At 32.0% G+C, this 23,932-nt stretch overlaps 1 protein-coding gene across 1 annotated transcript; it reads right to left on the reverse strand.

Annotated features, from left to right (window-relative positions):
• Positions 1 to 2,511: 2,511 nt before the first annotated feature.
• LOC108908450 lies at positions 2,512 to 16,317 on the reverse strand. Its single transcript, XM_018712489.1, has 6 exons — positions 16,135 to 16,317; positions 11,253 to 11,394; positions 11,055 to 11,137; positions 9,139 to 9,223; positions 8,282 to 8,445; positions 2,512 to 2,796 (listed from the first exon to the last, which is right to left on the reverse strand). Exons 1-6 carry the CDS (start codon positions 16,315 to 16,317, stop codon positions 2,512 to 2,514), a joined length of 942 nt encoding a protein of 313 aa, XP_018568005.1.
• Positions 16,318 to 23,932: the final 7,615 nt, after the last annotated feature.

Genomic DNA, 23,932 nt, shown 5'->3' on the forward strand with positions numbered 1-23,932 from the left:
AAATTAAATTTTAAATTGAGTTTCTTGTTCTTTAAACTCGATCCAATATGGCGAACATGGTTAAAAAAAATCGCAAAGTTGAAAAAAACTGTTTTTCTAAAATAACTAAAAAAATATAGCACNATATTAGATAATAGGGGACAAGTGGATGTGATTTATGCGGATTTCTCAAAAGCCTTTGACAAGATTGGCCATAAGACACTCCTCCGTAAATTGGCAAATTTTGGCTTCAGTTACGATATGACTCAATTTTTTAAATCTTATTTGGATAAGAGAATGCAATTTGTTTATTATAATGGTTTTAAGTCGACTCATTATATTGCTACCTCAGGTGTTCCTCAGGGTTCCATACTTGGGCCCCTTTTCTTTCTACTATATATTAACGATTTAAATGAGGTAATTAACAATTATAAACTTTTTTACGCCAATGATTTAAAGTTATTTTCTGTTATAAATAGCTTAGTGGATAGCTTGAATTTGCAGATTGATCTGGAACATATAAATTCGTGGTGCTTAGAAAATAGATCGTAATCCTTCTAAATGCAAAATTCTTACATTTTCGAGGAAACAGTCGATCTATGATTTTTTTTAGAAAATTGACGGCTAAATTAGAAATATTCACGAAATGACTAATGTTAAACATGATTTTTACAGTTCGATATACCCAGAAGAACCTTGTGAAGTTTTATCTTGATCTAGCGAACCGTTTCTTTGTTTCAAACAGTCAAACTTTTGAAAAAAATTAAAGGGTCACGTTTTTTGAGCTTAAACACATAATCATGATTAAAATGGAAAAAAAAATTGTTTAAGGTTTACTCACCGCAAATAACGTTTAAATTAATGAAAACAAAAAAAAATAATTTTTTTTCAGAGAAGAAAAAGGGTAGTTTTGACAAAAACTGTTTTTTAAGTGATTACAGATTACACAAAAATTAATTAGAAATTTGTCTCAAAAAAACGGTATGAATCGGGGTCGAAATCAACTTTAATTTTAATTTAATTAAAAGTTGATGAACAGAAGCATAGGACGAAAAAGCCGAATCGTGCTGGAAACAATTGGATTTTTTTCATGTTCCAAAAAAAATAAAAAAAAAACTGAATTTTTTTTTTATCAATTTATACGTTATTTACGATAAAAATGTGAGAAAACTAAAAAAAAAATCCATTTTAATCATGATTATGAAGTGTTTAAGCTCAAAAAACGTGACCCTTTAACTTTTTTCAAAAGTTTGACTGTTTGAAACAAAGGAACGGTTCGCTAGATCGAGATAAAACTTCACAGGGTTTTTCTGAGTATATCGAACTGTGAAAGTCATGCTTAACATTAGTCATTTCGTAAGTATTTCTATTCTAATTCATGTAAAAGATGAAAAAAAAAATTCCGAAAAGTTGCGGCATGTTATAGGAACTTTAGTCCAGTTTTCGAAACTGTCCTTCAATTCTCTGTACGACCAGTTGTCGCCAAAATATCAATGATTGAAGACAAAAGGATCCTTTTCCATTAAAAGTCCGATATTTCGAAGAAAAATGGTCGTATCGAAATTTAAAAAAAAAGGAAATTCAAGCTGGATAAACAAGCTATCTGGTCCATGCAATGGCTTGGCTGAAAAAATTTTTCCAAATCCGTAGAAAAAAAAATATTTCTTAGAAATGCATGATAACCGTAGCCCCTAAAAAATTTCGACCGAAAGATCTAAAAACTAGAATCTTAGAGCTTCAAAATACTTTTTTTAATTCCCGAAACGACCATTTTTCAACTAAATTCTACAGTCACGGAAAAATTTCGAAAATTCTTTTGACCCTTTAATTTTTTGCATTAGTGTATAATTCCTCGTATATCCTATAAATAAATCGGAAATGATTCTAAAAATATTCGTTACATAAAGAAACCTAAAAGTTTCAGTTCCGTAGAAATTTCGATTTTCCAATATCGCACTTTCGAAAACCAGTGACTCTTAATTAGTTCATAAAACTGTTTAACCAGAGGGGTAAACCGCTCCGTGAATTCTGTACAAAAACTTCTCTATACTTCCTCAAACTTCCTCGGATCTTCTCTAGACTGCTTCGTAATTCCTCCACATAAATGTTTAACATTCTCCGCATTTTTCTACCACGATTAACCTCGGTAATAACCATTTTTGTTCAAAGGACGTTTCAACTCTGTGAAAAGCGCACGCTTGAATCGATAATTTGGTCAGTTTTGAGATTTGTAAGGATGAAAATGTGAGATATTTATCTCCCTGATACCCAAAAACTTTTATCGTAAATACGATCAATTGTGTTTTGTCTAAGTGTCTATAAAAGCGTAATTAATATAATGCATTCCTTTCAACTTCCTCAACTTCCTTATAACTTCCTTCAACTTCTTCCCGACTTCCTGGGGACACGTACAAAAACTTCCCCAGCGGTTTACCCCTCGGTTTAACCTATGTATATTCATACAAAAATATATTCCAAAAATGTTATTTATTGAATTTTTATAAAATTACATACATATAAAAAATATATTCCCTAAGCCTGGTCTTCATCCTTCTGAGAAGTTGCAGCATTGACAACATCGACATTAGATCTCCCTGTTTTTGATAACTCTTTGTCCAATGTACCACTTTTAACCATCCTCATAAATATTTCTTCGACTTGATCAGTTTCGTAGCTGTTGCGTAACTCATCTAGCTTAGCATTGATAGCTTTTAAGCGTTGTTCCATCAGCACAGCATCCTTCCAGTCAGTTTGTGGCTGGGTTGAAGACTCCCTGAGGTCTGTTTTCTCCTTTTCTGTTTCATCCACCGTGAATTTCTGTAAGGTCAGTATTATGAATAATAGAATATGCTTATATGAAAATTTAATTTAATTTAATTTAATATTTGTGCCGTTTTCTGTATCTATTTTTATACAATTATTATTAATTTAATTTAATATTTACAAATTTAGTTTTGATTAAACAGAAATATCTCCTAGTTTCAAAAACTAAATTCATCCAAATGAGAAACGCTCTTCAGGCTCTTCCCAAGATAATATGCCCTTTACAATATTTATGCAAGCAATGCATAGTCATTAGAGGTAACATTGATGAATAATACAATATTCATTAGTTACTTCCCCTTACAATAAAAGTTGTACCTGAATTAAAATTGGTTGCAACGTGATAAATATAAATGGGTTTCTCATGATATCCTAAATTAAACCATTTCTTTATTTGCTAATGAAGGAGCAAATAGACCTTTTAGTAGTGACGTCACATATATCAAATAATAGACAACCCCATAGTACAGTATTTTTACTAGATCGATTTTTGACCTTATGTACAGGCTGGTCCATTTTCGGTGGGAATTCAGGGTATCTCAGAAACTACTAAAGATATGATACATCTGACACCACGATCTCGAGCTCGATTTTCATGGCAAACTCGACTCTCAAATCAGAAATTTGCTATCGTCATTTGTTTCTAAGTTATAGGGCGTTTCTCGTTATTGTGACACTTTTGAGCATGTAGAATTGAATGCCGGTATTAAATTTTTACTAGATCTTAAAATTCCGAAATTATGACTCAAAGTTATAGGTATATTTTTATGGAATTCGTAGCTGGTCATGACCTAAAAAAATGGAGATTTTTTTTTGCTTTTCAGCAATATATCACATGCTATAGTTATTTTTACAGGCACAGGAGATACGGGGTGTTTTATATACAGTGTGTCCCGTTTTTCAGGTTAACACCTCTGGAAATGTGAAAAGGCTGTGGACTTTCTGCAAGCCAATTTTTTTACAAATAGTACCCTGAAGGGAGGTTGTATTCTACTAATCATTTTATTGATGTCACAAAAGCCTGGCCTACTACGATTTTTTTTAAAGGGTAATTTTTCCAGAAAGTGGTATTAGGCATTTTTTTATCAAAAAGATCATATTACCAGGCTATTCAACACCCATCAAAATACCCATGTACCAAATTTGAACGACAAATGTCTATTGAGTGTTTTTTATGTACCTACTGCCAAACGAAAAATCGGAACTAAAAATTATAATAAACAAGTCAAAGATTGCCATGAAAGTGAAAACAAGTACCAATTGGACAAAGAAAAAAATAAAGACATTATAAATTTAACACTTTTAATTGCGGCCACAATAAAAATAATACATTAACGTACAAAAAATGTAGATAATGAATTATAAATATTAAGTTGTTAAAAAAAAATTGCAAAAAAATCTAAATTAAATTTTAGTTTTCTCGAACTATGGACTTTTGGGGTTTTATAAAACAAAATGTTTATAAAAACAGACCAAGGAATTTGGATGACCTAATGAATTGCATAAGACAAACTTGTGCAGAGATTACTCCACAACAGCTATGTAAGTTATTTTTAAATTTAAGAAGAGGATTGGAAAAATGTGTTCGACTGGAAGGAGGTTTGATGGAGAAAACTAAAATTTAATTTAGATTAACGTTTTGCAATTTTTTGTTTAACAACTTAGTATTTACAATTCATTATATTTTTTGTAAGTTATTATTTTTATAATTAATTAATAATAGGTAATTAATTAATATAATTAAAAGTTTTAAATTTATAGTGCCTGTATTTTTTCTTTGTCCGATTGGTATTTGTTTTCACTTTCATGGCAATCTTTGACTTGCTTATTATAATTTTTAGTTGTCTGATTTTTCGAAGTTTGGCACCACATAAAAAACACTCAATAGACATTTGTCGTTCAAATTTGGTATACGGGTATTTTGATGGGTGTTGAATAGCCTGGTGATATTATCTTTTTGATAAAAAAAATGCCTAATACTGCATTCTGGAAAAACGACTTTAAAAAAATCGTAGTAGGCCAGGATTTTGTAACATCAATAAAATGATTAGTAGAATATAACCTCCCTTCAGGGTACTATTTGTAAAAAAAATTGGCTTGCGGAAAGTCCGCAGTCTTCTCACATTTCCAGAGGTGTTAACCTGAAAAACGGGACACACTGTATAAATTCGATCCTTTTTTACATTTTAATATGGCTGGCTATGAAAATATATACAAAACTGTAATATTACAGAAAAGAAAAGACATAAGAAGTTTTCAAATTGTTATTACACTTCAACCGAAGTTACAATATTAAACGTAAATTAAACAATAGTAAGTACCTACATCAATAAAAACTTTAAAAAATGATAGCTAAATAAATGTTCAAGTGTTTTTTAGGCATCAATTATAGAAACGAGTCATATCTCCGGGTCTGTCATGAAATAGATCTGGTAACCATACCTTCAACTGTCACATATTTCGCGCATTTTCTGGCAACGCTTCGGGTAGCATTCATTAAATGTATATTTGAAATATTATTAAAAGGAATTTTAAATATAATGTCTTTTAGAAAACCGCAAAGGAAAAAGTTCAACGGAGTCAAATCAGGTAACGTATAGCTGGCCATCTGATCGGTCCGTTTGTTCCTATCCATCTGTCTCCTAAAATTTCGTTAGTATTATAGATATTATTATAAGAGTATATGTTGTGCATTTAAAATAAACGTCATAATTTTACAATAAATATGACTTTTATTAAAGTAAGAATTATAGTTTTATCTGTATTTTCATAGCCAGCCATATTAAAGAGGAAAAAAATATATACCTAATTTATATATAAAACACCCCGTACTTTTGTGTTTGTAAAAATAACTATAGTATGTAATATATTGCTAAAAAGCGAAAAAAAATCTCTATTTTTTTTAGGCGATGGTTAGCCACGATTTCTATTTAAAAAATATAACTTTAGGTCATAACTCCGAAATTTTAAGATCTACTAAAAATCTAACACCGGCATTCAATTCTACGCCAAAGAATTCTTCTTGAGCAGTTTTCACTTTAACTCTAACTTATTTAACAGCTGAGATACAGACACGTTAAAAAATGTGAAAATAACGAGAAACGCCCTGTAACTCAGAAAGATAGCAAATTTCTGATTTGACAGTCGAGTTTGCCATGAAACTCAAACTCGAGAACGTCGCGTCAGATTTATCATATCTTTAGTAGTTTCTGAAATACCCTGAATTCCCATTGAAAATGGACCAGCCTGTACTTTGGACATAAATGCCAAAAAATTACTTCTTTGTAATGACCTTAAATTTCGCGTTATTCGGGAAATATTAGAATATTTAAGAAGTTTCAAACCCCAAGTGGCAAACTAAAAGAATTATAGAATTTATATTTTTAAATTTATAGAACAATATTAACTTTTATAGCAATTAATAAATTAAAATTATATAAATGTTACTGAGCATACGCATTAAAGATAATTTAATGTAAGTGAAGTAGCCTCGCAACAGGATACCATTCAAGAAATTTTGGTTCTGGTTAAGAGTACGTCACTTGAAGAAAAAAAAACACTCGATAAACAGACTGACACAGCAGAGTATCAAGAAGAACAATAAAATATATTTGATAGAACTAGAAAATGCCAAGATTAAACAAAAGAAGAGAAAATACGCTAATGATGACAACTATGATATATCAACAAGATCACCTGCGTATGAGGCTATTCTTCCCGAGCATGCGCATTAGGAATAACACGGCTAATGTTAAATTTTTACTTTATTTAAATTTAAGAATATAATATAAGCACATTAGTGTATCTATTTTACGAAACACGTGTTGGCTGTTCTTAAATACTTCTAAATCATTGTAAAAATAAGTTAATTTGAAGTNCGCAGCAGGATACCATTCAAGAAATTTTGGTTCTGGTTAAGAGTACGTCTATAATAAACCACTTGAAGAACAAAAAACATTCGATAAACAGACTGACACAGCAGAGAACCAAGAAAGACAATAAAATATATTTGATAGAACTAGAAAATGCCAAGATTAAACAAAAGAAGAGAAAATACGCTAATGATGACAGCTATGATATATCACCTACGTATGAGCCTATTCTTCCCGAGCATGCGCATTAGGAATAACACGGCTAATGTTAAATTTTTTACTTTATTTAAATTTAAGAATATTCTTTTAAATCGTTTTTTTGTAAGTTTTAAGCACATTAGTGTGTCTATTTTACGAAACACGTGTTGGCTGTTCTTAAATACTTCTAAACCCTTGTAAAAATAAGTTAATTTGAAATTGTTCATTTTTATAGTATCTATGTAAATAGTAAACAAGGATCAGATTCGATCTGTACAATTTCTACTATGACAATTTATTACGGGTTGTCTAAATATGTGACGTCACACTAAAAGAGTCTATTCACAGCAGTAAAAGCAAAATAGCAAAGACAATCAAGAAGGCGAGGACTTTTTCATAATAATAGAAGAAACATCCTCCATTACCAGTAAGGAACGATTAAGCATGTGCTTCAGATTTATTGATGATATGATGAATTGTTTCTTGTTTATTGTTTCATGAAGAAGCGTCTAAAGAAGAAGCGAAACAGGTAGTAAAGCTACTGATCATCTTGCAAGTTTATATCAATTCAAGTTTTTATTTTTATTGAAAGCAATGATTTTTGTGTTTAATAGTGTTGAGAAGCTTAATACTTCAAAGCAAGTCATTGTTTTAACGAACGTCAAATTTCAGGTAGAAAAATGTATTTGTAATTTAGTGTCTCAGAGAAGTGACATTACAATTTGTGGAATGAAGCTACTGCAAAAAAAACGTATATGAACCAGTTTTATTGGGGTGAGGAAGATGCCTAGGCAGTATGACAGTGGTAATACTCCGTATGCTTTTCAAACAGCAAAAGATTTGTATAGGCAGTTATTTTTTTAATAAATTCTATACTACACACTACATTAAACTCTTTGAGATAAATTTAGAAGTGATAGTATGGAACTGGTTTCACAACTGGAATTATTTGGTGTAGGAGATAATGCTGATGTTCTTGTACGAGTCCGAGGTTGATAAAAAAAAATTTGAGAAAAGGAATGAACACGGTGAAAACAAAACTAAAAGGTCGCATTTATTTTGCTAATACTAACGTCAATACATGTGTTTCATTTGTGCGTCAATACATGTGTACCATTTCTTTTATAGTTGTCGGTTGAACATCTTCAGCGACGTTCAATCTGAATTTTAATAATGAAAACAAAGAATTTTTCGAAACTTTCACTTTATCCTATGTGTTGTAGTAATCACTGCGTAGAAGTATCTGCTATCTCAATGCGATATATTTCTGCTTAGGCAAAACCATGTAGATTCAGTCAAATCCTTGACTGATCCGTTCTGTGCAAAGAGTTATTTATTAAACAAATAAAAATGTTTTGAAATATGGTGTAATACACATTAAGCAAAAATAATACAACTTAACAACTTACTTCCAACTCGGAATTGATGTCTTCCATTTTCGTTATATCATCGTTGTCCAAAGCGTAAGCATTGGATATGAAATAATTCTCATCTTCAGAAGATTCATCGGATTCGTCCAGAGACAGGCCTGAATCTTTTTTATGTGGATTGGCTTCCACGTTGTAAGAACCGTCTGAAATTGAAAAATAAATAAATAAATAAATCGGTGATTACAGAGATTTATTTAAAGACAGTTACAAAGGGCCTTATAAAAATTGTCTTATTTTTTTTTTATATGTTCCTACTGCTTCAGAATACAGTCGGTCTAGCTCTCTATGAGTTTGTAGTTAGCTTTTTGCAAGAAAGTATTTTGGTACTATCACAATTTCGTCACCAGAACAGAATATGGGAGGCTTGTACTTTCATCTCAATATTTATTTCTTTCAGGTTAATAACTCTGTACATAAAAGAATTATCTACAGTTTGAAGAAACATTTGTGGTGTTGAAACATACCTATAAAAACTGTAATAGAGACTGCGTAAATCTATTTAAAGTCTACACCAAAAAGCTATTTTGTAAAGGACATCTGCAAAGTTGGGGGGACATATAAATGTGTTACAAAGCAAAGGGACTATGTATGTTGAAAAATAAAACACAAATTGTGTCTATAAATGATACTCATAAGAAGGCTCTTAAACCGTTGCTTCTATATAATGGTACATGCAGAAACATAATTATTATTTTGCGGAAGTATACTATTTAATTAGAAGACACTTTTGGTTTGATAACATGCTAACTATCACTAACTAACAAGTATTAAAGAGAGGAAATGCATAGGTATTTTATCAACTAGTTCTATAAAATAATATATGTACTTCTTCCTACCTTGTTCGTCGACTAACAGTTCCTCCAACTTCCTTTTTTCCTCATCGGTCAAGGAGCAACCCGCCATACTTCCTTGCCTAGCCAACTATTACAAACGACAACAAGTTTGATCAATAGGTTGTAGTTAGATACTTCACAAATATTTATGAATGTGACGGTGACGTATATGTCAGGCAACAAAACAATTAATTACGGTTGAACATTCTAGATTTAGAACTGAAGACAGAAAAAGTAACAGTCTTTAAGTGTAACTTAACAAACTTAAAACCCATAACCTTCACTTAAAGAAGTCGTTCGGGACATGTACGAGTATTAGTAAAATAACTAAAAGATTATCTTAATTACAGTGTGTTTCTGGGCTAAATTTATAGTCGTCCCATAAGTATTCCACAGTTAAGGTACCTTTACTTGTAACTTTTGTTCTATAGATACTTTAGATCACTTTAAGTTAGCCTTATAGGTTTGCTTATACAGCGTGAATCACTTGAAACGATCCAAATTCTAACAGTAAAAATATTTAAAAAAAAACTCAAAACTTTTGTTTTCAAATTAAATGTCGTGCTATTAAAAATATAAATACTGCTATTCCCTTTATAATAAATTATAATAAAAATATCATATACCTGTTATTAATTTAATTATACAGGGTGGTCCAGATTTTAATAGACAAACTTCGGGAAAGTACTAAACAACAAAAATTAACATCACTTTGCTCTATGAAAATAGGCGCAGAAAGCCACCGTTGATGAGATTACAGGGCCTTGAAATTATCAAAAATAAAACAATTTTTTTTAAATAACTGGAAAACCGCTTCGTCAAATTTATCCAAATTTGATACACATTTTTCACTATCATAGCAAACATATCGAGCTCGACTTTCAAGTAACAGAAACAACAAGTAAAGTTATATGAAAAACAAATAAATTAAATCAATTGCTCGAAGTGTCCGTCTCCAACCTCAATGCACTTTTGGCATCTTTTGGTTATAGAATTCACTGCAGCTCTGATTAAAACTGGATTTTGCTTCAAATTAGTGCAAGCCTCATTTAGCCTTTACACTAGCTGGTCTCTATCTGCTATAGGAACGGCATAAACGTAATTTTATAGGTTACCCCCAAATAAAATTAACATAAAATATTTACATCACGTGATCTAGGTGGCCAAGGTATGGGGCCATTCCGACCAATCCATCTGTTTTGGTAGTTGTTCGTCAGCCATTCACGAACTACCAGGCCAGAATGTGGTGGCGCCTGGTCCATTTGAAACCAGGTCCCAATTCGTTAATCCGAAGATATGTCCTCCATTAATTGGAAGAGGCTATTGTCCAAAAAATTTAAAATCAGATCCGAATTTAGTCTAGGTGGCAAGATGTTTACTTGGATAATACGTATGTTTCATAACTCGTAAACCATTCAATTTTCGACAAAAATAAAATAATGTTTTTCCATCCGGAAGATCGTTATAAAATATATTAATATTATCAATTAATTCAGTTGCGTAGAAGTTTTACTTTAAATAGGGAAACGATATCCTTGTTTCTTCGCCACTGGTTTTTGAATTTGGACTGTATGCATACAGAACTAGGGGAATTATTTCAAAAAAAAATTTGGATAAATTTGATAAAGTGGTTTTCCAGATATTTAAAAAAATTGTTTTATTTTTGTTAATTTCAACTCCCTGTATCTCATAAACGGTGGCTTTTTGCTCCTATGTTCATAGAGCAAAGTGATGTTAATTTTTGCTGTTTAGTACTTTCGCGAAGTTTGTCTATTAAAATCTGGACCACCCTGTATATTAATTTTTGATGTGGCGCTTGAAGACAAATAAAAATCGTATGACAACATTTGAGTTTTTTAAATTATTTTTTAAGATGTAGACGTAACATTTATATACTTTTATACAGTTTTAATACTTACTTCTATGTTCCTTTTAATAAAACTGTCTTCAATACTCCTATTGCTTTGATTAGTACTTACTGCTTCACTTTTCTCTTTATTGCCTTAAAGAGAAATGTTGGAGTTGTTTTAGATGGTACATTGTAATATAATTTTGAAAAATAGATATACAATAACTTCCGCCTAACGATGTAGAATTAACTGAAAAGATAAAATTACCTTTTTCTTCTTCATTTAAATCTCCATCAGCTTCAAAATGGCATAGTTCCAAAAACATCTGTGCATCTTTCCCTGGAAAAGGGTTTTTGCAAATTTCATTACACATTTCATTCTGAATTTGAAGTCGTTCAGCTCTTTCTGCCTGCGAAATAGTTTAAAGATAAAATATATGAAATTTTAAAATAAAAAGTTATTGTCACATCGCAATACAATCAATAAAAGACACATTTTCTCACGTGTTTTTCAAAAACTCTTAATGATTCAACTTACAAAATTTCAACGCAGGTTTAACTTTAAACCCGTTTTTTTTACAAAACGGCTACTTTCGACGACAAATATTAAGAGTACCTTTTGTACGTAAAATTGAATAGGGAATAGGTATGTCTAGTCAACAATGACTTACACGAAAAAGTTATGGTTATTTAAATCTAGGTACAACACTGTATGTAACATTAAACAAAAAACTAAGTAAATATTTGAGTTTCTCATCATTCAGTACTCCCAGTTTCCCGAATTTCGTCAAATTTTCATGTTATTGAACAAAAATATAATCAAAATACCAAACGAACATTTTTTGAACGCTCTGTATCTCAAGAACCAAGCCCTTGCGGACCTATGTTCATATGAACTTTTTGTCCAAAGATTCACCCTTTAAAGTTTGTTCAAGCACTTAATAAACACCCTGTATGAAAAAAGTGGACAACTTTAGACTTCTTCAAGAACAGGTGTTGTAGTTTTTCATGAGGTGATATTGAGTAGAACTCCTGGTCCTCAGCACTGATAACTATCATGACCTTTTTAAATCATCAATTTTCTTTTTATTAATAAAGACTGGTGGTAGACTATAAGGACATGTAGGTCTGACTGAAACTTTAAGAAGCTTAAATCATTTTCACTGCTGGAATTTGTATCTATGTAATAAGTTCAGAACTTAGCAATGGTAGTAATGCTGTTTTCTTTTAGCTGTGATGTTGCGATCATGACTAAAAACTAGACACTGATTAGCTGATTTACAAAAAAGACAATGTCTAATCGTGATCCAAAATCATAGTGCAAAAAATACTACAAGTGACAACAACTATCACCGGCAATGAGCAGAAATAAATTAATTTTTAGTATCTCCAACTTGTGAAATAAACAAAGGCACTGTAGTTGCAGTTCCTATCATTAACTATAGATCCAAGGCATACAACGTTTTTTACACTTAACACGCAGAAAGAAATTTCGGTATAGACTTTATCGTAATAGTGAGCACCAGTGGCGGCTCGTGAAATAGGACTCTGGGACTCCGCCCCCCCCCCCCAAGATATTTTCAAACTATAAACTTAAAATAATGTATTTATTTAAATAGCATGCATTCAACATCTCTTGGATGTTAGGTTGATTGCATAATGTGCTTGTACTCCGTGAACGTAGCTCAGATTAATGCCATCTGCCATCTATGATCGTACCAAAGAGTTATGTTTGACCGCGCGCGCAATTCCCACTCCATTGTGGACTGTGCAATCTTGAGTCCATCGTGCAAGCATATTTTTATATATGATTGGACAAATTGGCACGTGGAGGGGATAGGCGACGATAGTCTCGCGCACTTTGTTTTGGACTCCATGAGGCAGTAACCCGTATCACTGAAGTGTGGTTATACGTGTTTTGTTTTTGCTTTGGCGCTTTTTAAGACATTATATTTTATAAGTTTAAGTTTAAAATGAGGGTTTGTGAAATAAAAAAAACTTCTTATTACTAATTTAAGTTTAGAGGAAAAAGTCGAATTGAAAAATAATGGACGTTCAACGCCAGTGTTGAATTTAGTTCAGGTGCAGAAAGAGTGCAAAAGTAGGCCGGCTTTTATTCGCAGATTTGATAAAAACATTTATGATAAGACCCTGTGGTTGTGACGAAACAATTAGATTTTTTGTTTTGTATGTTTATTTTGAGGAGGCGAAGAAAACTGGACGAAATCTGGAGTTTTTGACTTGAAGCATTTACCAGACAAAATTAAGGAACATGAAATTCTCCTAAACACAAAAATAAGTTGGTGAGTTTTTTACTTTTAGGAAGAGCATTGCTTCTTGTTTAAGTAGTGCTTATGCAGAACAAATAAATAGTCATAACGAAACAGTTAAGAAAAATCGATTGCTTCTTTCAAAAATTATAGATATCTTAAAACTATGTGGTACATGTAACCTTCCTCTTCGGGGACATAATGAAAAAAGTGACTCGGTAAACAAAGGGGTATTTTTAGAACTGATAGACTATAGTGCAAAAATTGATCCCGTTTTAGATAAACATCTTAGTGATGCCCATGTTTTTAACGAAACTTCAAAAACTATACAGAATGAACTATTACAGTAATCTACATAATTATATCCTAACTGGGTTGGTTGATCGATTATCCACTTCAGCCCCCACACGTTATTTTACTTCTCGCATTGTATCTAAGTACCTACTGCACACACTGACAGTATTCATTTTGGGGTTCTTGCAAAACACAATGACCTTCAAATTCCTTAAAATTTTCGCCTGCGTTGCTAAGCGGGGGGCTGCCTTCAAAATGCGCCCTCCCTGTATTCAAACCCACGGGCCGCCACTGGTGAGCACACCATTCTTGCGCTCACAATCAGTAGATGAAGCTTCACCAAAATGTTGATCTCATTTCAAAAACATTTTTGGACTTAAATTCTTTTTGCACTCACTAATTCAATAATTATTGTTTGTTGTTGGGCCAAAGGCCATGGTCATATTTATGAAATTGTTGGAATGTCGAATGTTGTCTATTATTTATTATTCATTTATGATTGTAGTTATGATTACGAAGATCATTGGATAAGATAATTGTTGGAAAAGAGAAGTTACAGACATTTTATTTTGTATTGAACAAGGTAAGTAAGTTTCAATTAATGAACTGTGACAAAAATGTTACTACCTAAGTAAGCCAGTAAATGTAATATAGTACATATGACACAAAATTCAAATTAACTTGTAATAGATAATAGAAGAACAACTATATAAATAAAAGGGAAAAATATTAACCTCCTTTGTTAAGGATTATCAAGGTGTATTAGAAAATAAAAGTACTTAGGTATGGTTTCACCATTGAAATATAGAGGAAAGTTGCTAATCTGATTTTGTATACTGGGTGTTAGAAGTTTGACTGAATTAATTTTAACGATAGACATTATAATAAATAAACCTTATATGACTCCTAAACTCAAATCTTTTCCGAGAAAAAAATTTAAACCGTCCAACTTGATGTACCAAAGTTCGATTAATTAAGGAATATTGACATAATTGCGTGCACAGAACTTATTTATGCTTAATTCTAAAAAATAATTAGTATTGTAACAAATTTAAAATTCGATAAAATTCATATCGAGCAATGTGACAACGACGCGGCGGTTTATTAACACGAGATACTAAGGTGTCCAGCAATACGCAATTCAGTTGGTATCTGGATTCGACCGTGTCGGAGTGTTTTTTGCGTATCACTATTTCCTTTTCTTGAGGTGTTTTCCAGCGAGTGCGCGAAAATTGGATTCAAAGGTGTTGTGCGTGCATCGAAAATGGTGATGAACATTTTGAGCATATGTTGTAGTTTGTTTTTGTAGTACGTTTAAAAATTACTGAATTTTGCTTTTTGGTAAGTACCTAAATTATTTTTAATACGCATGATTATTTGGATGGCGTAAATCTTTGAATACCTACTTACTTTAATTAAGTACATATTTTTCAAATTCATTATTTGAAAGTCAAGTTCCTGTTTTAAGAGATTCATAATTACTAAAATTCAAGCTAAAATTTAAGCACAATACTGTCTTCGTACTACGAAATCGATACATTTTATTTTATTTATTTAAAAACTGGAAAATAATTGTCTTATTTTCTAAATTAATTTAATTTAATTTAATTTAATAGTTGTTTACATTTTTTCCGTAGGACGTCTGCCGCGTGCTTAAGTGGTATGCACCAGCGTTAGGTTAAGCGCTGTTGTCACGTTGTGATAAAACTCCCCAATATTAATACGCACTGCATTTTGAAAACTGTTAATCTTACGCCCCTGTAATATACAACTCTGATGCTGAAGTAATGGCAGTTAAACTTCTTACACCCTGTATATGGCTAAAAGATCTATAACATTCATTTCTTCCTGCAGAAATAGATCAAAATAATCGTCAAAATTATCTACCATTTTCTCTACAGCTAAACAGTAGACATAAACAAATGATTTAAAATAAAATATTAAAATTAAGTATATAACCACTGATTAGGGTTAGATTAAGTACAACTACTTGCACCTATCAACGTAGGTGCAATGCACGCACGTACTTCTGCATACGTCCAAAAATCCATTTATTTGGAAACTGCGTATTTAAAAAATCTCTAATAATTGTACTAAAATGAGATAGTCCTCCATAATACTTAAACCAAAGTTGTAATGTGAGGTGCAATGGTTAAATTTTCTAAATAAAGAAAGAGTCTTTTGAAAGAAATTTCAAATAACTTTTGTCACGGTTTGGTAAAATTATTATTGGACCAATTAAATGCCTATCAACAATACCTGCTCAAACATTTATTTTAAACTTCTTTGAAAATGTCAAGGACTTATTGCGTAAAGGTTGATTGTGTACTAAAGGTACTTTTAAATCAATGTGTTACAGAATTTTTTTTTCGAAATGTCGATCCTCATTTGGAAGACTCGCGAGGCTAGAACTTTCTGTATCGGTAAATTTGGTTAAATTACATACAATATTTCGGTCACCCTTAGATGCATCAGCTCTGTGTCGGTTCTTATGCAGAATTGTAATGATTGACTTTTTATGAAAATTTTGAACCAAGTTGAAAAAATTATTTATGTTACGTTAAACATTACACATTACAATTTCACCTTGTAAACCTGCATGGTCTCTTTGATCTCATTATCGAGGCGTTCTATGTACTTGAGCTTCTCCTTCACCGCTGGCGTGTCCTTCAAGTGTTTGTACAACTTAGGCTTATCCTGTTCTAATTCCTTTACCTCGAAATCTTCTAAGGCTGGACAGGATCGCAGCGACTTGACTTTCGACATCATTTCGTTGAAGAAACCGTCGACTTCGTGCAAGTAATTCGCGGTGGTTTGACCTTAAAAATGCAAATTTATTATAATAATATATAATAATAATGTAACTTCCATTTCACTTTAAAAAACTAAGGTTGGTATAACCAAGGCGTTAATCATTCGTGAACACTGAGTTGTACACTGCTGATGAACTTAAGAGTATACTCGTATTCATGAGAATTTGCCAATACTTTTTTAATTATTTTTGAACGTCTAAACTTAGTATATGTCCTAAGCACTACTTGTCTGTCCTTAAATCTTTAAATTGGCCAATAGTATTGTTTCTACACAACAACACACACAAAAGCAACTGTCCAAGGCCGACAAAAAGACCAAAAAAATGGCAGAACATCACAGATGCTATGTAAAAATGACCAGTCTACCCCTGTGGGGACGAAAGTTGTAAGTGATGATATTGCAGAGTATATGCACCGGCTAACATTGAATTTCACCAGCAGTATCATTGAATACAACTAGCATCATTGGGCCGAACACACCAGACTATACTAGCTTCAATCTTATTAGTCTTCATAGGTGCAACAATCGACGAAGATCCATTTATTTTGATTCCTTAAATCCGGGAATGGAGTAAGTACAAGTATTGCTTTTGTCTATCTGTGCAGGGCTTAACCTTGTCCATAACTTAGGGTACGATTAGGCTACGCTAGAGTTCATACGATTTCATGCAAAGCCCGAATAGAAAATAGTTTTTAGATTTGAAGCAATTTGTTGAAAACTTGTTACTGAAATTACTTACGTTTAAACAAAGAAAGCTGAAATATTTATAATACAACTAAAAGGAAATAAACATTTCAATGATAACCTTTCAGTAATAACTATTAACTAGCTATTCAAGCGACTAAAGACACTATGATCGTACTAAAAGCTATCGCATTGGCTCATGGGTAGATTTGGCATATATTTAAATTTCTAAGTGACAAATGTGTTACGTCAAGGATCCATGCTTACGTCTAGCAAAACAGCACTATTTACTATTTCGTAGAAATTTTAATCTGACGTAAGTCTTGAGGCTAAACAAAATGGGCAAATTAGCATAGAACATGTAGTGTTGAATAATATATTTATATATACCAAAAAATATGTCGGGAGTCTTAGGTTCTCATTTTTTTTCCTGCCATTCCTACTGTACGGAATAATTTGTTTCTGTCTTGCGTTTTGTGATTTGTTATATTGATGACTATTTTTTTAAGTGGTTTTTCTAAAAGCCGTTGTAAGGATTTTTCACCTAAAAATATGGCTATATAACATCATCACTTAAAATCCCAATTCCCAAATATCATACAATTTTAATGCTGCATATTTTTGTGAACAGGCTTAAAGTTTCAAATTTATTGTGTCTGATTCAAATCTTAATCAGCATCGTTTAAAACCTTAGTATGTCAAAAAATTTAATAATTAAACAAGTGCCTACGATTATTAATTCTAACAAATTTTATTTCTGAAATGTGCTAAATATATAATTTAGTAGTAAAATACATGAAAAACTACTTTTTATTAAATCCCAGGTTCATCCACTGAATTTTTTTGCTCGTGACCATGCATCGTTATTACACCCTACCCCTACATGACTCAAACTTACTGATTTTCAATTATTATTCATTATTCTTGTAAAACAAAAATTTAATTTATAAAAAACGTTTGTAATTTTTATTTCAAATTTTGTAATAGCAGCTCTTTTAATTCATTCAATTCTCTTCAAGTTGGGTAAGTATTCTTAAATTTATCCACGAAGTTCTTCACAAATTAGAAATAATTTTCGTCAATGAAATTCAGAAGTACCAACAAATAAATAATGACTTTGTTATTAATTACAAAATACAAATAACAATTCTCAGCTTATTCAAGAAAATGTACCTAGTCATCTTCTGTTTCTTTATGTCTGCTATAACTTGATTGCAAAGTTGGTTAGTAGCTATTTTTATATCAAAGAAATTCCCGTTCAGATTTAGCGTAAAAAAACAAATGTATGCAACCAGCAAAACACCGAAGGTGCTTATAGAGTTGCATATAAGTAATATTTAATTTGATAAAAATCTATTAGTACAGACAAAATACATAGGTACACATAGCTTATGCTTGTTTCGACCAACTGTTTTAAGGATTTCTTAACGCTAGGGAAATAATAACTTACATCTTTTGAGAAGGATTCATAGGTGATGTTTTTGTTTTGATATGATACTTGAATGAGACTTGTTAATCCTATAAAGGAAAAAGAAAAGAACTGAGGAATATGAATATACAGGGTGTTTTTGAATGGAGTAGCATAGATGATACCAGTGAATCTACATTTCAAAAGAACACGATCTGCAAAAAATCGCCTTAGTAAAATGTTCACCCCTGAAGAGATATGGGCCATCAAAGTTCCCAAAAAAATTATGAAAATTGGCTGTAATTTGAAAACCTAACGAGGTACAAATAACAAATTTTTTACAGGTTGTTTACTAATACAGATGCGAGTTTTCAACTATTTTTCGAAAATTTTAACCCCTCGAAAGGGGTTGAAATAACCACCCCTCAAGCCATTTTTTGCCATAACTTTTATATTTCGTAAAAACTCGATATCCAAAAATACGCATTAGATAAACTGGTTCTTTTAGAAACTTTTACCTCTCTAGCAATTTTCCTTTAAAACTTTTCGTTTATTAATAAAAAAATAAAATGTATTACCATTCACCTCACACCGTATATGATTGCAATCAATCAAAGAAAAACTAAGTGTGCTGCTGTCATGCCAGTTGTCACAATTAACTCTTCTGTAAGTTGTCACTGTTATCAGCTAAATACTTTTTGGGTGTAAATTAACAAGAATTATGCCAAATTTTACTAATGATGAATATGTGGACATGCTACAAGTGTTTTTTTCTACGATCGTGCAAAATTTACTACTTATTGCACTACCTACTGTGCCAAAAGTTTAACTTTTTTTACAGTAGTACAAAAAAAATATTGATTACAAGTTTAATCTAAGCATATCCATAAGTACCTAACGTCTGACATTGACAATTTGCGCAATTAATTTCCAGTTGTCAGTTAAAATTTTAATATTATGTAAAATACTGTTAAATAAAATTTGAAATAAAAACAATCGTAGAAAAAATGTTGCGTGCAACATGTGCAAAAAGCATATTTGTTGCACTTAACATGATTGCAGCTCTCAACTTCGTCTCGAGCTGCAAACTTCATGCATCGTACAACAAATACACACTCTTTACAGTAGTTGCACAAATAACTGTTTGAATGTCGCAGAAACTTTTATTAAATAGAAGTACAATGAAAACGAAACTAAGAAATAATTTATTATCAAAAAGAGAAAAAACAAAAAACTTAGTTAAAGGACATTTTCAAAATAATTGCCATTTCTTTCTAAACACAACCTAACACGTTTATCAAAGTTGTTACGGACTCGAGCAAAAATTATGGGATTGTTGCGAATCTCATCAGCCGCCGCGAATATTCTTTCCTGTAGCTCTTCAACACTGTCAACTGGGGTCGCATAAACAATACTTTTTATATGTCCCCAAAAGAAAAAATCCATGGGCGTTAGATCGGGAGAACGTGCAGGCCAAGAGATAGGTGCCTCATTGCCGCGACCTATCCAACGATTCGGGTAATTTAAATTAAGCCACCGCCTAACTACTACAGTGCTGTGAGCAGGAGCCCCGTCATGCATGTACCACATGGCCTGACGTACATTTAATGGTACTTCCTCCAGAAGTGGTGGTAGATGCTCATTTAAGAACTGCAAATATTCAACAGCACCAAGTCGATGAGGTAAAACAAAAGGGCCGACAAGCACATTTTCTACAATTCCTGCCCAAATGTTTAAACTAAAATTATGTTGAAATGTTGTCATAGATACTTCGTGAGGATTTTCATGAGCCCAGGAATGAAGATTGTGCATATTGGTTAAACCATGTCTTTGAAAAGTTGCTTCATCTGTGAAAAGTATCTTTGAGGCAAAATTCAAATTATTTCTTAGAATATTAAGATACGATTCGCAAAAAACAACTCGCTTATGCATGTCTGGTTCAAGTAGAGCTTGAACTGGCCGGTGGTGAAAAGGATATAATAAATTATCATGGACAATATTCCAAACAACACTATGGGACACATTTAAGTGCATTGCTGTTTTTCTCGTACTAGTCTGACGATTTTCGTCAAACTCTTCAAGTACTGCATCCTCAAGATAAATAGTACGAACAGTAGGTCTTCGGCCGGTACCCTCAATATGCGGCTGTATTTTTCCAGTTTCCCGAAGTCTTCGTTCTACCGCCGAAAAAGTTTGTCTGTGGGGAACTTGACGATTTGGATATCTCTCATTATACGCTCTTGTTGCCGCAGCACAGTTTTTGCGACATTCAAAATACACTTGTAGCATGTCCACATATTCATCATTAGTAAAATTTGGCATAATTCTTGTTAATTTACACCCAAAAAGTATTTAGCTGATAACAGTGACAACTTACAGAAGAGTTAATTGTGACAACTGGCATGACAGCAGCACACTTAGTTTTTCTTTGATTGATTGCAATCATATACGGTGTGAGGTGAATGGTAATACATTTTATTTTTTTATTAATAAACGAAAAGTTTTAAAGGAAAATTGCTAGAGAGGTAAAAGTTTCTAAAAGAACCAGTTTATCTAATGCGTATTTTTGGATATCGAGTTTTTACGAAATATAAAAGTTATGGCAAAAAATGGCTTGAGGGGTGGTTATTTCAACCCCTTTCGAGGGGTTAAAATTTTCGAAAAATAGTTGAAAACTCGCATCTGTATTAGTAAACAACCTGTAAAAAATTTGTTATTTGTACCTCGTTCTGTTTTCAAATTACAGCAATTTTCATAATTTTATTTGGAAACTTCGATGGCCCTTATCTCTTCAGGGGTGAACATTTTACTAAGGCGATTTTTTGCAGATCGTGTTCTTTTGAAATGTAGATTCACTGGTATCATTTATGCTACTCCATTCAAAAACACCCTGTATGTATGAAATGAACACATTTCTTTCATTTTCCTCAGGGGTTTAATAATTTCCAAGATAATTCAACAAGAAAATGTATCTAAAACTTGCATTTCCTAATTACGAATTTCAATTATAGGAAATCATTTGAGGATCTTACTCGTTTCCCATAGTTAAGCAAATGTTACCAAAGCAAAGAATAGCCTAATGGAAACAACCATTAAACATTTTTCTGTAAAAATTAAAAATAGCAACGACTAAAATTTAAACTCGGGCCCACATTTATTTGACCCTATATTAGTTGGAATAATAAACTAGAAAATCTATCGAGGCGTTCACGTATATTGTGAAAAGGATTCATACAATAGTGATGTGAGAATATTCCGCTTTTCGTTGAAACAACCTCTAACTGATTCTGTGTCGCAGGGATTTATTTACATACTTTTTCCAATTTTTTAATTTACATTGTGATAAAATACTTGACAAAAAATAAGTTTCATTTTTACTTAAAATTTTGGGCCTATTTTTTATGAAAAGCGAAATCATTCTTTTATAGTTTATGAGAGCTATTTCAGAGTCAAAATAACAAAACTGTACTTCTTTATCTTTGTCTTATAGGTAAATCATTAAGGCCCTTTTAGCTGATGTCGCAAAATTCACGCAAGATTTGTATTTTGCTGCTGTAAAGTGTTGCCAAAACAAAAGACAGCGTGACAGCTGACAATTCAGGGTTATTAAAACTGCATTTTGCAGCTACAGTTCGCAATTTTCGTGCAAAATATGGTCGGAATAGTGATTTAACATCATCCACTGTGAAGAGATTAATTGAAAAATTCAGGGAGATTGGATGAATTAATGATCTTAAACACTCTGGCCGTCCTTCAACAAGTCGTTCGACAGAAAACACCGAAGCAGTTCCTGAGAGTGTTGCTGAGAATCCAGGAACATCGATTCGGCACCGTCGCGTATTCTCACGAAATATTTGCAGCTCAAAGTTCAATTGACTCAAAGACTGAAGCCTACTGATCCCGCAGAGCGAAGAGAGTTCGTTGAATGGATTATGAAACAACAACAAGGGGATGATTTTACGAACAAAATCATCTCCAGCGAAGAGGCTCATTTTTATCTTGATGGCTTCATTAATCAACAAAATTGTCGTATTTGGAGTTCAGAAAATCCATGAGTGATTGTTGAGAAATAAATGCTTCCACAACATGTGACTGTTTGGTACGGATTTTGGGCTGAAGGCATCAACGGGTCATCCTTCTACGAAAATGCGCTGGTCAGGTAATAACAGTTAATGGTGCTCGCTATCGCGACATAATAATCCTGTTTTTTTTGTGCCTAAATTGCAAGATATAAATGCTGACAACGTGTGGTTTCAACAAGACCGTGCCACATGCCATACAACCCGAGAAATAATTCAATTATTGCATGAGTCATTTCCTAATCGCGTAATTTTCCGTTTTGATAATTGGCAGCCCAGATCATGCGATTTAACTCCGTTGTACTTCTTTCTTTGGGTTTTTTTTTAGTCTGAGGCTTATGCCAATAAGCCCACGACCACACACGCCTTGTAGCAGGAAATTGAGCGCTGTATCACAGAAATTCGTGGAGGCCATTTACCCGATATGTTATTCCATACTAACCCTATACATACTGTATACTTTATGAATCAATAAAAAAATTACAATTTTTAATTAAAAATTTGTGTTTTCTATCAATAATTACTTCTTGCGTGAATTTTGGGACACCCTTTACATTGGTATTGTAAATGAGATAGTTACTTGCTCCAGTAACTTGTAAGACAAGGATTAATTTCAACAAAAATGGAAAGTGGAGACTATCACGACAAAAAAGTGAACAACCAACCAGGCTATTTAATTGTCTAGTAGTTCCCTTTCACCGAATTTTTTACTTGCTACCTATAGCCCGAAACATGAGTTTGTTATATAAAAAAACGTAAATAATGCCTAGATATCATTCATATAAAAGAATACAATGATTTCTTCCACTTTTTATTTAAATGCATAACTAAAATAGTTCCCATTTTAAAACAAAATAACTGGACAAAATGCGATGTTATAAAATGTAAACATTTTTATATCCATTTTATTTATTAAATAACCTTATAACCTTAACCATGAGTTAAAATTTTCCATTTTAAACGTAAAATCATTGCTCATGTTTTATTAAGTAATCTTTCTCCTTCTTTCCTTTTATATGTTGTAACGCTGCTTAAGGATGAGGTAATTAACTAATTCCAGCAAAGACCAATTAATAATTTATTCGTACTAAATATTTAAATTATATTTATAATACAATAAGAAAGTAACAATAATAACAAAATAATAGTACTTCACACAGAAAAATCGATGATTCATAAACTTCGATACAAAATGTGATTAAATAAAATGATTTGACCTTTTCGAAACTGCTCTTTCAACAATTTTAATATATCCATATCATTACATTTTTATATATTTAAATGCGACAATTAAGACGACAATTAACGTTTTTATTTGCGTAAGACGATATCACAAGTTTAAATTTAGACCGTATATAAAAAATTGTGCAACGTCTGAATGTGTATAAAGAATTTCCGT

Source organism: Anoplophora glabripennis, unplaced genomic scaffold (genome assembly GCF_000390285.2).
Source record: "Anoplophora glabripennis isolate ALB-LARVAE unplaced genomic scaffold, Agla_2.0 scaffold343, whole genome shotgun sequence".
NCBI classification, from domain to species: domain Eukaryota; kingdom Metazoa; phylum Arthropoda; class Insecta; order Coleoptera; family Cerambycidae; genus Anoplophora; species Anoplophora glabripennis.

Coding starts and splice junctions, on each gene's coding strand:
- LOC108908450 (XM_018712489.1), bottom strand. CDS start 16,317: ATGATGTCGAAAGTCAAGTCGCTGCGATCCTGTCCAGCCTTAGAAGAT. Junction 11,138..11,252: donor TTTAAATGAAGAAGAAAAAG/GTAATTTTATCT, acceptor TTTCTCTTTAAG/GCAATAAAGAGAAAAGTGAA. Junction 9,224..11,054: donor TTATTAAAAGGAACATAGAA/GTAAGTATTAAA, acceptor CGTTTGTAATAG/TTGGCTAGGCAAGGAAGTAT.